We start from the raw sequence: 16,262 nt of genomic DNA, 5'->3' as shown, positions 1-16,262 counted from the left end.
CAGGCCAGTCTGACCCTAATCCCAGCCTCAGGCTGTAAGGCTTGGCCATCTTAAAGAAGTAGGAGGGTTTTATGGTAAATTCTTCTTTACACTCTTGGATTTCAATGGAGCTCTAGGAAAGTGACTGCGCCGGACATAGTTTCCACATATCTATGATTTTGTTGGGGGGTTGGTCCAAATATTGGATCACAGAGGGGGGGATAGATGATAGGTAGACAGATAGATAGATGATATACAGGTATAGGACCCATTATCCAGAATGCTTGGGACCAAGGGTATTCCGGATAAGGGGTCCGTAATTTGGATCTCAATACCTTAAGTCTACTAAAAAAATCAATAAAACATTAATTAAACCCCATAGGATTGTTTTGCGTCCAATAAGTATTATTTATATCTTAGTTGGGATCAATTACAAGGTACTGTTTTATTTCTACAGAGAAAAGGGAATCATTTAACCATTAAATAAACCCAATAGGGCTGTTCTGCCCCCAATAAGGGGTAATTATATCTTAGTTGGGATCAAGTACAGGTACTGTTTTATTATTACAGAGAAAAGGGAATCATTTAACCATTAAATAAACCCAATAGGGCTGTTCTGCCCCCAATAAGGGGTAATTATATCTTAGTTGGGATCAAGTACAGGTACTGTTTTATTATTACAGAGAAAAGGGAATCATTTAACCATTAAATAAACCCAATAGGGCTGTTCTGCCCCAATAAGGGGTAATTATATCTTAGTTGGGATCAAGTACAGGTACTGTTTTATTATTACAGAGAAAAGGGAATCATTTAACCATGAAATAAACCCAATAGGACTGTTCTGCCCCCAATAAGGGGTAATTATATCTTAGTTGGGATCAAGTACAGGTACTGTTTTATTATTACAGAGAAAAGGGATTCATTTAACCATGAAATAAACCCAATAGGACTGTTCTGCCCCAATAAGGGGTAATTATATCTTAGTTGGGATCAAGTACAGGTACTGTTTTATTATTACAGAGAAAAGGGATTCATTTAACCATGAAATAAACCCAATAGGGCTGTTCTGCCCCAATAAGGGGTAATTATATCTTAGTTGGGATCAAGTACAGGTACTGTTTTATTATTACAGAGAAAAGGGAATCATTTAACCATGAAATAAACCCAATAGGGCTGTTCTGCCCCAATAAGGGGTAATTATATCTTAGTTGAGATCAAGTACAGGTACTGTTTTATTATTACAGAGAAAAGGGAATCATTTAACCATGAAATAAACCCAATAGGGCTGTTCTGCCCCCAATAAGGGGTAATTATATCTTAGTTGGGATCAAGTACAGGTACTGTTTTATTATTACAGAGAAAAGGGAATCATTTAACCATGAAATAAACCCAATAGGGCTGTTCTGCCCCCAATAAGGGGTAATTATATCTTAGTTGAGATCAAGTACAGGTACTGTTTTATTATTACAGAGAAAAGGGAATCATTTAACCATGAAATAAACCCAATAGGGCTGTTCTGCCCCCAATAAGGGGTAATTATATCTTAGTTGGGATCAAGTACAGGTACTGTTTTATTATTACAGAGAAAAGGGAATCATTTAACCATGAAATAAACCCAATAGGGCTGTTCTGCCCCCAATAAGGGGTAATTATATCTTAGTTGAGATCAAGTACAGGTACTGTTTTATTTCTACAGAGAAAAAGGAAATCAGTTTTAAAAATCTGAATTATTTGATTAAAATGGAGTCTATGGGAGACAGGCTTTCCGTAATTCGGAGCTTTCTGGATAACGGGTTTCCGGATAAGGGGTCCGATACCTGTATATATATATATATATATAGAGAGAGACAGAGATAGACAGATAGATGATAGATAAATATATAGATAGATGATAGCTAGATGATAAATATACAGAGAGATAGATGATAGATAAATATATAGGGGCCAATTCACTAAAGGTCAATAACTTAAAGCATACTTTTTTTGCGTTAAAAAGCATGCGATAATTAAGTCCCGATTCATCGAAGTCATTTTGCATGCGTTAAGACACATGTCGCATACGCAAAAAAATGCACTGTGTTATTTATCTCGCATTGCGTCAATTCTCGCGTAGAAATAATACTAACGCATGATTCACAAACACATTTGAAGTGTTAAACGCACTAAATATCTCATTAGTCTGTGTGAAAGTAATGGTTAGGTGCATAAAATCGTGCGCTAATATACGCACGACGGGAAATAACGAACATGGCGGGAATTAACGCATCAAAATAGGCGTGTTTGCGTTTTTTTTTGTTTTGCTCATCACTATTTATTTCATATATTACTTGTGTCCACTGTTTTGGTTCACATTAAGGCCTTTATCCTTGATAATATATATATATATATAATGCACATGAATTGGGAATAATTATCCTGTAAATGATATCTTTATAAACAGTGCTTTATGATGCAATTTGTGTCACATGACCTCCTCAGACTAGTGCATTATACAAATGAATGTACCCCCTGATATAATATATAAGGATATTAGATTTCATCTTGGAATTCCGTAATCTGTAAAAAGAATTTAGCCTTCGGCCTTGTGCCTTTATATTGTCATGGAACTTACTAGTGACTTATAATATCCTTATATTTTACAATATATTTTATGCATGTTTCTTTTTTAAGAATGAAAATGGCCCAATTGGTTATTCTTGTGATGTATTTTAGTAGCTTCTACCTGGATTTGCATCCTGATGTTACTTAATAATGTCTCCTTACTTGCATCCACCAAAACAAAGCTCTTCAGTGCTCACCTTTAGCGGTATCTTAAATCCTTTTGACTATGTTTGACTAATGATAACCATTACTACATAGCACTGCAGCACAACTTTGCCCCAATTCTCAGCTAATATTAGAGCAAGGATATCTACAGTACATACAAGCCTCACAATATATTTCTCAGCTTTACTTTCTTGCAGATTCCAGAGATATATCTATTATACTGTATTATTTTGGTGTCCCACCCCCCAGGAGAAATAACACGCATAGCAACCATTATGGGTAAGAAAAATGTCCCTGCAACAATATTAGGCTACTAAACTGATTTACAGACCGTTGGGCTGATTTACTGACATTCAGCTCAATATGATCTAACACAAATTCTCCGGGGGGGGGAGAAGAAGGCAAAATTAGGTAACTCCCCAAAAAATGGTGGTGGGGGGGAGGGGTGGGTTGACAGCACTGTAAGAGCTTGAGGTAAAGTATCATGTGAATAACCAGGAATTACTATAGCAAATGAGAATAGGAGAGCATCCTGTGAGGTAACCAGGAAGTGCTAGAGCAGGAAAGAGAGAAGGAGAGTGTCCTGTGAGGTAACCAGGAAGTGCTAGAGCAGGAAAGAGAGAAGGAGAGTGTCCTGTGAGGTAACCAGGAAGTGCTAGAGCCGGAAAGAGAGAAGGAAAGCATCCTGTGAGGTAACCAGGAAGTGCTAGAGTAGGATAGAGAGAAGGAGAGTGTCCTGTGAGGTAACCAGGAAGTGCTAGAGCAGGAAACAGAGAAGGAAAGCGGCCTGTGAGGTAACCAGGAAGTGCTATAGCCGGAAAGAGAGAAGGAAAGCGTCCTGTGAGGTAACCGGGAAGTGGTTTTGCCGGAAAGAGAGAAGGAAAGCGGCCTGTGAGGAAACCGGGAAGTGCTATAGCCGGAAAGAGAGAAGGAAAGCGTCCTGTGAGGTAACCAGGAAGTGCTATAGCCGGAACGTGAGAAGGAAAGCATCCTGTGAGGTAACCAGGAAGTGCTATAGCTGGAAAGAGAGAAGGAAAGCGTCCTGTGAGGTAACCAGGAAGTGCTTTAGCTGGAAAGAGAGAAGGAAAGCGTCCTGTGAGGTAACCAGGAAGTGCTATAGCCGGAAAGAGAGACGGAAAGCGTCCTGTGAGGTAACCAGGAAGTGGTTTTGCCGGAAAGAGAGAAGGAAAGCGTCCTGTGAGGTAACCAGGAAGTGCTATAGCAGGAAAGTGAGAAGGAAAGCATCCTGTGAGGTAACCAGGAAGTGCTATAGCAGGAACATGAGAAGGAAAGCGTCCTGTGAGGTAACCAGGAAGTGCTTTAGCCGGAAAGAGAGAAGGAAACGTCCCGTGAGGTAACTGGGAAGTGTTATAGCTGGAAAGAGAGAAGGAAAGCATCCTGTGAGGTAACCAGGAAGTGCTATAGCCAGAAAGAGAGAAGGAAAGCGTCCTGTGAGGTAACCAGAAAGGGGTTTTGCCAGAAAGAGAGAAGGAAAGCGGCCTGTGAGGTAACCAGGAAGTGCTATAGCAGGAAAGTGAGAAGGAAAGATAAAGATAGATATTTTGAGTGTCCCAGCATAGAAACATTTGACAGCGCTGGGACACTCACAAATATCTATCTTTATCTTTTTCCCAAAATCTGACATATTGCGCTAGGTTTGGAATTTGTTTTCCCTCTCTCTGTAGCCTTTAGCTCTGCTCGTTGTTATCTGAAGGTACAGGTAGGTAACTAGAGCTACTAGTGCAGCCTGTAGGTTAGACCTGTGCAAGTAACTATTAGACTATGACAGTTTAAACCTGATACCCTGTGCTCTGTCTGATCGGAGATACCATAGTCGTTATCACCAAACAGTGTAGCGCTGATTATCTATCAAGATGTAATGTACAGTACAGGGCTATCAGCGGCTGCATCAGCCGCAGGCAATAAAAAGGAGGGGGGGGGCACAGCAGGGCAGCGGTGCTTTACAGCCATAAAGTTGGTTCTTTTTCATCTTGTCCGCCATCAAACTCCCTGTAATTGCCTCCCTGTACCTGCCGTACAAGGTCAGCAGCTCCTTTGCAGGGGAACTCCACCCAAAACCAATTTATTTACATTCTGAAAGAAAATGTGATTCCAAGCCGCATTCCTATTAAAATAATTTAACAAAAATATTGTTTTACAATGAAAGAATAATGAATGTAATGTTAATAATCTTTGCACCGCTGTTTGTTCACAGATCTGGAGCAGAACTGACTTCAACTACATTGTTTCAAGGGTCAGAACCAGGGAACAGGAAAAGGGTAACAAAATACAACTTTCAACAGCAATTACATTGACAAATAAATGTAACGGCACTGAAAATTTCTGATTATGTATATTGGAAAGCTGCTTAGAAAAACATTTTGCTGTTGTTGTGTAAAAATCTCAGTGCTTTGAACCATGCCAAAAATCAACTGGGATTCTCAGATTTACCAGTCCAAGATTTTAATAGATACTCCTTCCCCTCAGTCATTTGTCATTAAACAACTGTGACTGACACGTGTAGGGGGTGACTGGGTCATAGTTTTCTACAGGGACAGAAAGAAACACAGGCACAACATGGGGTGGAAGCTATGGTCAAGGACAAGGAGAAAGTGTTATAAGGGTTACTGCCTGCTCTGCTCTCATTTCCCTACACAAATAGGGGTTGGTAGCACTAGGTAGGTGCCTAATATATAGGGGCAGAGACAGGGGAAAGTGTTGGAAGGGTTACTGCCTGCCCTGCTCTCATTTCCCTACAGAAATAGGGGTTGGTAGCACTAGGTAGGTACCTAATATATAGGGGCAGAGACAGGGGAAAGTGTTGGAAGGGTTACTGCCTGCCCTGCTCTCATTTCCCTACAGAAATAGGGGTTGGTAGCACTAGGTAGGGGCAGAGACAGGGGAAAGTGTTGGAAGGGTTACTGCCTGCCCTGCTCTCATTTCCCTACTGAAATAGGGGTTGGTAGCACTAGGTAGGGGCAGAGACAGGGGAAAGTGTTGGAAGGGTTACTGCCTGCCCTGCTCTCATTTCCCTACAGAAATAGGGGTTGGTAGCACTAGGTAGGTACCTAATATATAGGGGCAGAGACAGGGGAAAGTGTTGGAAGGGTTACTGCCTGCTCTGCTCTCATTTCCCTACAGAAATAGGGGTTGGTAGCACTAGGTAGGTACCTAATATATAGGGGCAGAGACAGGGGAAAGTGTTGGAAGGGTTACTGCCTGCTCTGCTCTCATTTCCCTACAGAAATAGGGGTTGGTAGCACTAGGTAGGTACCTAATATATAGGGGCAGAGACAGGGGAAAGTGTTGGAAGGGTTACTGCCTGCCCTGCTCTCATTTCCCTACAGAAATAGGGGTTGGTAGCACTAGGTAGGTACCTAATATATAGGGGCAGAGACAGGGGAAAGTGTTGGAAGGGTTACTGCCTGCTCTGCTCTCATTTCCCTACAGAAATAGGGGTTGGCAGCACTAGGTAGGTACCTAATATATAGGGGCAGAGACAGTGGAAAGTGTTGGAAGGGTTACTGCCTGCCCTGCTCTCATTTCCCTACAGAAATAGGGGTTGGTAGCACTAGGTAGGTACCTAATATATAGGGACAGAGACAGGGGAAAGTGTTGGAAGGGTTACTGCCTGCCCTGCTCTCATTTCCCTACAGAAATAGGGGTTGGTAGCACTAGGTAGGTACCTAATATATAGGGGCAGAGACAGTGGAAAGTGTTGGAAGGGTTACTGCCTGCTCTTCTCTCATTTCCCTCATCTGTCCCACATTTTAAAGACAGCATGCTGGGAGTTGGGAGCTGGCAGTTGGGAGCTGGGAGTTGGGAGCTGGGAGTTGCAGTTAAAATCAGCTGGAGGAGGCTGAAGACTCCTCATTTGCATTGTACTTTTTTTTTTCCATGCGGGGGCCCCATGTCCCTTGATTGACCAGGGCCCCTTCTCTTCTGTTCTCAGCAGTTCTTACTTTCAATGGTTTTCCTTTCAGGCAGAGCCCAGGCCTCCTTCCCGGCTCTTCCCTAAGTCAGCAGAACGCCCATAAATATTTATTTTTGCAGAGGAGTTTGGCACCAGGGGAGCGTCCCAGCTGTCCGTCAGCTTTGTATTATTGTGAGGTTTGATAAAAAGGAAGCTGGTGATTAGGGCACATTGTGCGTTACGCGCTGGAGGCTCCGGGCACTGGGTTTCCATCCATGGAAAAAATCTGCAGGGATTTTATTTTTTTGTTTCTTTTTCCAAACAACAAAGGTAAATAAACAGAAATAAAACCAATGACATTAACCTTATGTTTTCCAGATAATCCGAAGAGGAAATTACAACAGAAGGAGCACACACCCTGCCATCATCACCACCTCCTCACTTTCTGCTAATGTAGCAAACTCGGAGACGCCTCGCTTTCCTTGAATTGCTCCATTGATATTTACAGAGGTGCTGTTGTACATGAAAATTTGCTGTACCCAGGGTCGGACTGAGGGGTGCAGGGCCCACTGGGGCTGCTACCACAGGGGCCCCCACACCCCCCCCAAGGGGCTATGGGGAGCCCTGGAAGGGATTGGGTCTGGGCCCACCAGGTTTTTTCCCAGTGCCCAGTTCCCAGCCCAGTCTGATCCTGGCTGTACCCCATAATTACATCCCCATAATTATTCTAAATGATACAAATCATCAGTAATTCTACTCACAGCAGGGTATAGGGAATTTAATTCTGGCCAAGGGAAAGTTTTCCTTTAAAGGGGTTGTTCATCTTTGAGTTAACATTTAGAATCATATAGAGTGTCCTGTAGAGAGACAATTTGCAATTGGTCTTTATTTTTTCTTTTTACTATTTCACTTTTTGTTCAGCAGCTCTCCAGTTACATAATTACACACACACATATTTCTATATGTATATATATATATTTATATATATAGTTAAGTTGGGTTTAAAAAAGACTGACGTCCATCAAGTTCAACCTTTCCATGCGAACCTGGCACACACACACCTATACTGCCTTATCTATACACTTTTGAAATATCAGCAGTTATCTGGTTGCTATGCTTCAAATTTCTTTAGCAACCAGGTAGCGGTTTGAATGAGAGACTGATATATTTATAAGTCAGGACCGAAATAGAAATATAAGTAATAAAAAGTAACAATAACAATAAAACTGGAGCCTCACAGAGCAATAGGTTTTGGCTGCCGGGGTCAGTGACCCCCATTTGAAAGTTGGAAAGGGTTACAAGAAGGCGACAAATAATTCAAAAACTGCAAAAAAATAAATAATGAAGACCAATTGAGAAGTCGATTAGCATTGGCCATTCTGTAACGTATTAACAGTTAGCATAAAGGTGAACCACCTCTTCAATTAAATTTCTAGTATAATGTAGAGAGTGCTATTTGCAATTGGTCTTCATTTTTTATTGTTTGTGGTTTTTCAGTTATTTAGTTTTTTATGTAGCAGCTCTCCAGTTTGGAGTTTCAGCAGCTATCTGGTTGCTAGGGTCCAACTTACCTTAGCAACCAGGGAGTGGTTTAAATGAGAGACTGGAATATGAATAGGAGAGGGGTTGAATAGAAAGGTAAGTAATAAAAAGTAACCCTTACAGAGTAAAAGTCTTTTGGCGTCTGGGGTCAGTGACCCCCATTTGGAAGCTGGAAAGAGGCAATTCATTTAAAAACTAGGGATGCACCGAATCCAGGATTCGGTTCGGTATTCGGCCCGGATTTGGCCTTTTTCGGCAGGGTTCGGATTCGGCCAAATCCGCGGTCCTGGCCAACTTGAATCCCTTGGGATGGATTTGGGGGTTCGGCCGAAACCGAAAAACTGGGTTTAGTGCATCCCTATTAAAAACTATATAAAATAAAAAAATGAAGACCAATTGAAAAGCTGCTTTGAATCAACCATTCTATAACATACTAAAAGTTAACTTCAAGGTGAACATCCCCTTTAATCACACAATAACCATCTCTCCCCTTTCGACATCCTTACAAACCCGGGTTTAGGACACGAGCTGCCGTCAGCATTTCTTGGCAAAATGTGCATTTCCAGCAAAAAAACAAAACAAAACCAGGTTAGAGAAGTAACGGATGGGAAACAATATGTTATAACCAGACCTCCGACGGAATCAAAGTCATTGGGAAGGATATGAGTTTATAATACACAACAGATATTTCATTATCAAAGTGCAGCGAGCGTCGTTTCTGGTCAGTTGCGACTCATGACATCATTCTTGTATCCTGTTCACATGATCACATGGTTACTTTACTCCGCGAATCCGCGATTATTCAGGGAAATTCAACACAGATATGGGACCTGTTATCCAGAATGCTTGGGACCTGGGGTTTTCCGGATAAGGGGTCTTTCTGTAATTCAGATCTCCTACCATAAGTCTACTGAAAAAAATATTTAAACAGTAATTAAACCCAATAGGATTGTTTTGGCTCCAATAAGGGGTAATTATATCTTAGTTGGGATCAAGTACAGGTACTGTTTTATTATTACAGAGAAAAGGGAATCATTTAACCATGAAATAAACCCAATAGGGCTGTTCTGCCCCAATAAGGGGTAATTATATCTTAGTTGGGATCAAGTACAGGTACTGTTTTATTATTACAGAGAAAAGGGAATCATTTAACCATTAAATAAACCCAATAGGGCTGTTCTGCCCCAATAAGGGGTAATTATATCTTAGTTGGGATCAAGTACAGGTACTGTTTTATTATTACAGAGAAAAGGGAATCATTTAACCATGAAATAAACCCAATAGGGCTGTTCTGCCCCAATAAGGGGTAATTATATCTTAGTTGGGATCAAGTACAGGTACTGTTTTATTATTACAGAGAAAAGGGAATCATTTAACCATGAAATAAACCCAATAGGGCTGTTCTGCCCCCAATAAGGGGTAATTATATCTTAGTTGGGATCAAGTACAGGTACTGTTTTATTATTACAGAGAAAAGGGAATCATTTAACCATTAAATAAACCCAATAGGGCTGTTCTGCCCCAATAAGGGGTAATTATATCTTAGTTGGGATCAAGTACAGGTACTGTTTTATTATTACAGAGAAAAAGGAAACCATTTTTAAAAATGTGAATTATTTGATTAAAATGGAGTCTATGGGAGATGGCCTTTCCATAATTCGGAACTTTCTGGATAATGGGTTACCGGATAAGGGGTCCGATACCTGTAATACGATTAAAATGGAGTCTAGGGAGATGGCACTTTGCAAAACTGGATAATGGGTTTCCAGATAATGGATCCAGTACCTGCATTTGTCGTATCAGTGGCTGATTTCAGACTCTGTTGGGCTGTAACTAGGAATTAGAAGTTCAATTAGATGACTGATGCATTATTAAAGGGCAAGTAAAACCTTATATTTACTAATATATACATTGTATCTTCCAGGCTACTTGAGAACAAGTTCTAGATTTGACGACACAGAGGTAGAAGCCACAGGAGCGGGGAAGGCCTGACAAATGATATATACATAAACATGGATTGAGGAACGCTTTAGTGTCTTATACATTAAAGTCCTTAATACTTGTCGACATGGGAAAAGACGCTGGAAACACGGAAAAGAAGAATAATGATCACATCTGGAAAACAGAGAGCTGACGAGGCTGAAACTGCACGCAGAAGAGCGATTCTGTCTATTTATACCCCGGGATGTACCGAATAGGCGCATTTTCTTCTACGGTGTTTCCAAGGTCAACAGAAATGGCTTCGATGCCAAAACAAATGAGCGATTGCAGAGCATCGAGGCAAGTTTATAGCACGTTATGCGAAACCAGGAGAAATCACTAGCGATGAGCGAATCTGCCGTGTCTGGCTTCACTGGAAAATTTGCGAACGGGCTAAAAAACTTGCGAAAAGGCGAAAATGAGCAAACGTAGGGGGCTGTTCCTGCTGAATTGTGCTTAGTACAGGGGAATCCCAATGTGCCATAGTTTTATGGTATCTCTCTGTACAGGCTATGAGCAAACTTAGGGGGCTGTTCCTGCTGAATTGTGCTTAGTACAGGGGAATCCCAATGTGCCATAGTTTTATGCTATCTCTCTGTACAGGCTATGAGCAAACTTAGGGGGCTGTTCCTGCTGAATTGTGCTTAGTACAGGGGAATCCCTATGTGCCATAGTTTTATGGTATCTCTCTGTACAGGCTATGAGCAAACTTAGGGGGCTGTTCCTGCTGAATTGTGCTTAGTACAGGGGGATCCCTATGTGCCATAGTTTTATGGTATCTCTCTGTACAGGCTATGAGCAAACTTAGGGGGCTGTTCCTGCTGAATTGTGCTTAGTACAGGGGAATCCTTATGTGCCATAGTGTTATGGTATCTCTCTGTACAGGCTATGAGCAAACTTAGGGGGCTGTTCCTGCTGAATTGTGCTTAGTACAGGGGGATCCCTATGTGCCATAGTTTTATGGTATCTCTCTGTACAGGCTATGAGCAAACTTAGGGGGCTGTTCCTGCTGAATTGTGCTTAGTACAGCGGAATCCCTATGTGCCATAGTTTTATGGTATCTCTCTGTACAGGCTATGAGCAAACTTAGGGGGCTGTTCCTGCTGAATTGTGCTTAGTACAGGGGGATCCCTATGTGCCATAGTTTTATGGTATCTCTCTGTACAGGCTATGAGCAAACTTAGGGGGCTGTTCCTGCTGAATTGTGCTTAGTACCGGGGAATCTCTATGTGCCATAGTTTTATGGTATCTCTCTGTACAGGCTATGAGCAAACTTAGGGGGCTGTTCCTGCTGAATTGTGCTTAGTACAGGGGAATCCCTATGTGCCATAGTTTTATGGTATCTCTCTGTACAGGCTATGAGCAAACTTAGGGGGCTGTTCCTGCTGAATTGTGCTTAGTACAGGGGAATCCCTATGTGCCATAGTTTTATGGTATCTCTGTACAGGCTATGAGCAAACTTAGGGGGCTGTTCCTGCTGAATTGTGCTTAGTACAGGGGAATCCCTATGTGCCATAGTTTTATGGTATCTCTCTGTACAGGCTATGAGCAAACTTAGGGGGCTGTTCCTGCTGAATTGTGCTTAGTACAGGGGAATTCCTACGCTAATATCGATATTCATTATATCATTAAGCAATATGTCTCCTACCCATCAATATAAGGGGAAGGAACTATATGGTACAGGCTCCTCCCACTTACCCATCATTATATACATTATATATATATATAATACTGGGTTTCACACACACACAATGAAAAGCTGTGAAGTTGTATTTTTCCCCATGAAACAAATCGCTCCCCCGGGAGCTGATAATTAAATCCATTATTTTCCACAATTAATGGCTTTTCATTCGTTGGCTGTAAGTGTGCGGCACAAATGGAACCAAAACACATTTATATTTGATTCTAAATAAAGCTTTATCCTTTGTGTTTGGGAATGGGCCAGTCCCACTGACTTCCCTGTCTGTTCTTCACACGGGAAATTGTGCCGAGCAGGCGAAACGCTGGCATCTCAGATCCGCAGAACAGGAAAAAACAAAAAATCTCCTCTTCTCTGCCCTGTGATGTTATTTATACGTCTTATCAGCAACATATTCCTTCCCCTCACACTGAGCGGCCGCCACCTTCCCTCCTCACTGCCCTCATCCTAATGTGGGGGGGCGATGAAAGTGATGTATTAGCAGAAAATGGGGTTCCCTTGGCAAGATGTAGGCCCCTGCCCCAGTGAGCTTACAGTCTAAGGTCCCTATCCCATTCCCATCAGCCCCTGTCCCAGTGAGCTTACAATCTAAGGTCCCTATCACATTCCCATAAGCCCCTGCCCCAGTGAGCTTACAATCTAAGGTCCCTATCCCATTCCCATCAGTCCCTGCCCCAGTGAGCTTACAATCTAAGGTCCCTATCTCATTCCCATCAGTCCCTGCCCCAGTGAGCTTACAATCTAAGGTCCCTATCCCATTCCCATCAGTCCCTGCCCCAGTGAGCTTACAATCTAAGGTCCCTATCACATTCCCATCAGCCCCTGCCCCAGTGAGCTTACAATCTAAGGTCCCTATCACATTCCCATCAGTCCCTGCCCCAGTGAGCTTACAATCTAAGGTCCCTATCCCATTCCCATCAGTCCCTGTCCCAGTGAGCTTACAATCTAAGGTCCCTATCACATTCCCATCAGTCCCTGTCCCAGTGAGCTTACAATCTAAGGTCCCTATCCCATTCCCATCAGTCCCTGCCCCAGTGAGCTTACAATCTAAGGTCCCTATCACATTCCCATCAGTCCCTGTCCCAGTGAGCTTACAATCTAAGGTCCCTATCCCATTCCCATCAGTCCCTGTACCAGTGAGCTTACAATCTAAGGTCCCTATCACATTCCCATCAGTCCCTGCCCCAGTGAGCTTACAATCTAAGGTCCCTATCACATTCCCATCAGTCCCTGTCCCAGTGAGCTTACAATCTAAGGTCCCTATCCCATTCCCATAAGCCCCTGCCCCAGTGAGCTTACAATCTAAGGTCCCTATCACATTCCCATCAGTCCCTGCCCCAGTGAGCTTACAATCTAAGGTCCCTATCACATTCCCATCAGACCCTGCCCCAGGGAGCTTACAATCTAAGGCCCCTATCACATTCCCATCAGTCCCTGCCCCAGGGAGCTTACAATCTAAGGTCCCTATCCCATTCCCATCAGTCCCTGCCCCAGTGAGCTTACAGTCTAAGGTCCCTATCACATTCCCATCAGTCCCTGCCCCAGTGAGCTTACAATCTAAGGTCCCTATCACATTCCCATCAGTCCCTGCCCCAGTGGAGCTTACAATCTAATGACCCTATCACATTCCCATCAGTCCCTGCCCCAGTGAGCTTACAATCTAAGGTCCCTATCACATTCCCATCAGTCCCTGCCCCAGTGAGCTTACAATCTAAGGTCCCTATCACATTCCCATCAGTCCCTGCCCCAGTGAGCTTACAATCTAAGGTCCCTATCACATTCCCATCAGCCCCTGCCCCAGTGGAGCTTACAATCTAAGGTCTTTAAAGGGGTGGTTCACATTTACATTAACTTTTAGTATGTTTTAAAATGTCCCATTCCTAGCAACTTTGCAATTGGTCTTCATTATTTATAGTTTTTTTTTTTATTATTTGCCTTTTTCTTCTAATTCTTTGCAGGTTTCAAATGGGGGTCACTGACCCCGGCAGCCAATGAAAACGATTGGTTTGTGAAACTACAGTTTCAGAATCGAAACCAGGACCACAGTGCGGCATGACTCCTAGTAAGACGAGATCTGCACTCAGGGCCTCCATCACAGGGGACCAGGGACACCACCGGTCGGGGTGGCAAGAGAAATAAAGGTGCAATTTGTGAATTGGGAAAGGGCAGAGCTTGTGGGGGGTGGGTGGGGTTTGGGCAGATCAAGGTTGTATATTCTTTCTATTCTAGGGTCCTTCATTCCATTTTAGAACTGTCAGTCCTGCTCTGCGGAATTCTAATAAGCCTGTAGGCTAGTGCCATGCTGTGCCAGAGCCATTGCGTTTATCCACAGGCGAAGAGTCTGCCCAGTGTGGCTCTAGCCATAAGCTCCTCTTTGTTGTATCTTTAGTGCACAGGCAGGATCCATCTGATTGGCTGTGTGACCAGTCTATGGGAGCGGGGGAACCGGCTCTGTAAGGTCCAGTTTCTGAAATAAAGATTGCACTGAAGAGTTTCCAAGCCACAATCATGTTGTGTGAGAGGCAAAATAAGACATAAATAAGTTTATGTGGACTGTTGGTGCTGGCAGGGGGAGCCGCGTTGCAGTGAGAATAATGAGGGGCTCGGGGAATGAAAAGTAGGTTTATGTTCAACGTTCTCTGGCCGAGTCTCCCAAAAACAATCGGTTTTATTTCAGGCTCCAGCCTTCAGTTAAGTCTTGGTATTGTCTGAGCAGTTTATGTGGCTTCTCCATTCTATAGCAGGAGAAATGGCTGTAATTGTTAAAAAGAAAAATAATTACTCTAGACATCAATAGATCCAGTTTATGTAATTAGATACATGGTACAAAATATGTTTTTAAATTATAGGTACTTTTTACAGTTGCATGACCTCCTGGGCAGTGAGTAAAGTTTCAACCTGCCCTTTTTGGCACTTTGCACACTGCTTTCTGATATTGTAGCGAAACTGCTGTGGCTGTGGGATGGCAGGTATAGTAGGGAGAAATGGTGCCTATAGTAGCAGTGGGGGGATAATAGCCTCTGGGAAGGGGCTGGGGCTGTGGGATAGCAGGTATAGTAGGGAGAGATGGTGCCTATAGTAGCAGTGGGGGGATAATAGCCTCTGGGAAGGGACTGGGGCTGTGGGATAGCAGGTATAGTAGGGAGAGATGGTGCCTATAGTAGCAGTGGGGGATAATAGCCTCTGGGAAGGGACTGGGGCTGTGGGATAGCAGGTATAGTAGGGAGAGATGGTGCCTATAGTAGCAGTGGGGGGGATAATAGCCTCTGGGAAGGGACTGGGGCTGTGGGATAGCAGGTATAGTAGGGAGAGATGGTGCCTATAGTAGCAGTGGGGGGATAATAGCCTCTGGGAAGGGACTGGGGCTGTGGGATAGCAGGTATAGTAGGGAGAGATGGTGCCTATAGTAGCAGTGGGGGGATAATAGCCTCTGGGAAGGGACTGGGGCTGTGGGATAGCAGGTATAGTAGGGAGAGATGGTGCCTATAGTAGCAGTGGGGGGATAATAGCCTCTGGGAAGGGACTGGGGCTGTGGGATAGCAGGTATAGTAGGGAGAGATGGTGCCTATAGTAGCAGTGGGGGATAATAGCCTCTGGGAAGGGACTGGGGCTGTGGGATAGCAGGTATAGTAGGGAGAGATGGTGCCTATAGTAGCAGTGGGGGGATAATAGCCTCTGGGAAGGGACTGGGGCTGTGGGATAGCAGGTATAGTAGGGAGAGATGGTGCCTATAGTAGCAGTGGGGGGGATAATAGCCTCTGGGAAGGGACTGGGGCTGTGGGATAGCAGGTATAGTAGGGAGAGATGGTGCCTATAGTAGAAGTGGGGGGATAATAGCCTCTGGGAAGGGACTGGGGCTGTGGGATAGCAGGTATAGTAGGGAGAGATGGTGCCTAAAGTAGAAGAGGGGGGATAATAGCCTCTGGGAAGGGACTGGGGCTGTGGGATAGCAGGTATAGTAGGGAGAGATGGTGCCTATAGTAGCAGTGGGATAATAGCCTCTGGGAAGGGACTGGGGCTGTGGGATAGCAGGTATAGTAGGGAGAGATGGTGCCTATAGTAGCAGTGGGGGGATAATAGCCTCTGGGAAGGGACTGGGGCTGTGGGATAGCAGGTATAGTAGGGAGAGGTGGTGCCTATAGTAGCAGTGGGGGGATAATAGCCTCTGGGAAGGGACTGGGGCTGTGGGATAGCAGGTATAGTAGGGAGAGATGGTGCCTATAGTAGCAGTGGGGGGGATAATAGCTTCTGGGAAGGGACTGGGGCTGTGGGATAGCAGGTATAGTAGGGAGAGATGGTGCCTATAGTAGCAGTGGGGGGATAATAGCCTCTGGGAAGGGACTGGGGCTGTGGGATAGCAGGTATAGTAGGGAGAGATGGTGC

The 16,262-nt window shown here is 43.8% G+C and overlaps 1 protein-coding gene across 1 annotated transcript in view; it reads left to right on the top strand.

Annotated features, from left to right (window-relative positions):
• The window catches only part of LOC101730497 (extensin-1-like), an 82,519-nt gene extending 72,373 nt beyond the window's left edge, over nucleotides 1-10,146 (top strand). The window contains exon 3 of the mRNA XM_012970608.2: nucleotides 10,125-10,146. Within this exon, the coding sequence (XP_012826062.2) occupies nucleotides 10,125-10,146 (22 nt within the window). The remainder of the gene's footprint in view (nucleotides 1-10,124) is intronic.
• Nucleotides 10,147-16,262: the final 6,116 nt, after the last annotated feature.

This window comes from Xenopus tropicalis, chromosome 9, assembly GCF_000004195.4.
Source record: "Xenopus tropicalis strain Nigerian chromosome 9, UCB_Xtro_10.0, whole genome shotgun sequence".
NCBI lineage: Eukaryota > Metazoa > Chordata > Amphibia > Anura > Pipidae > Xenopus > Xenopus tropicalis.
This window is presented reverse-complemented; position numbering and strand designations above follow the sequence as displayed.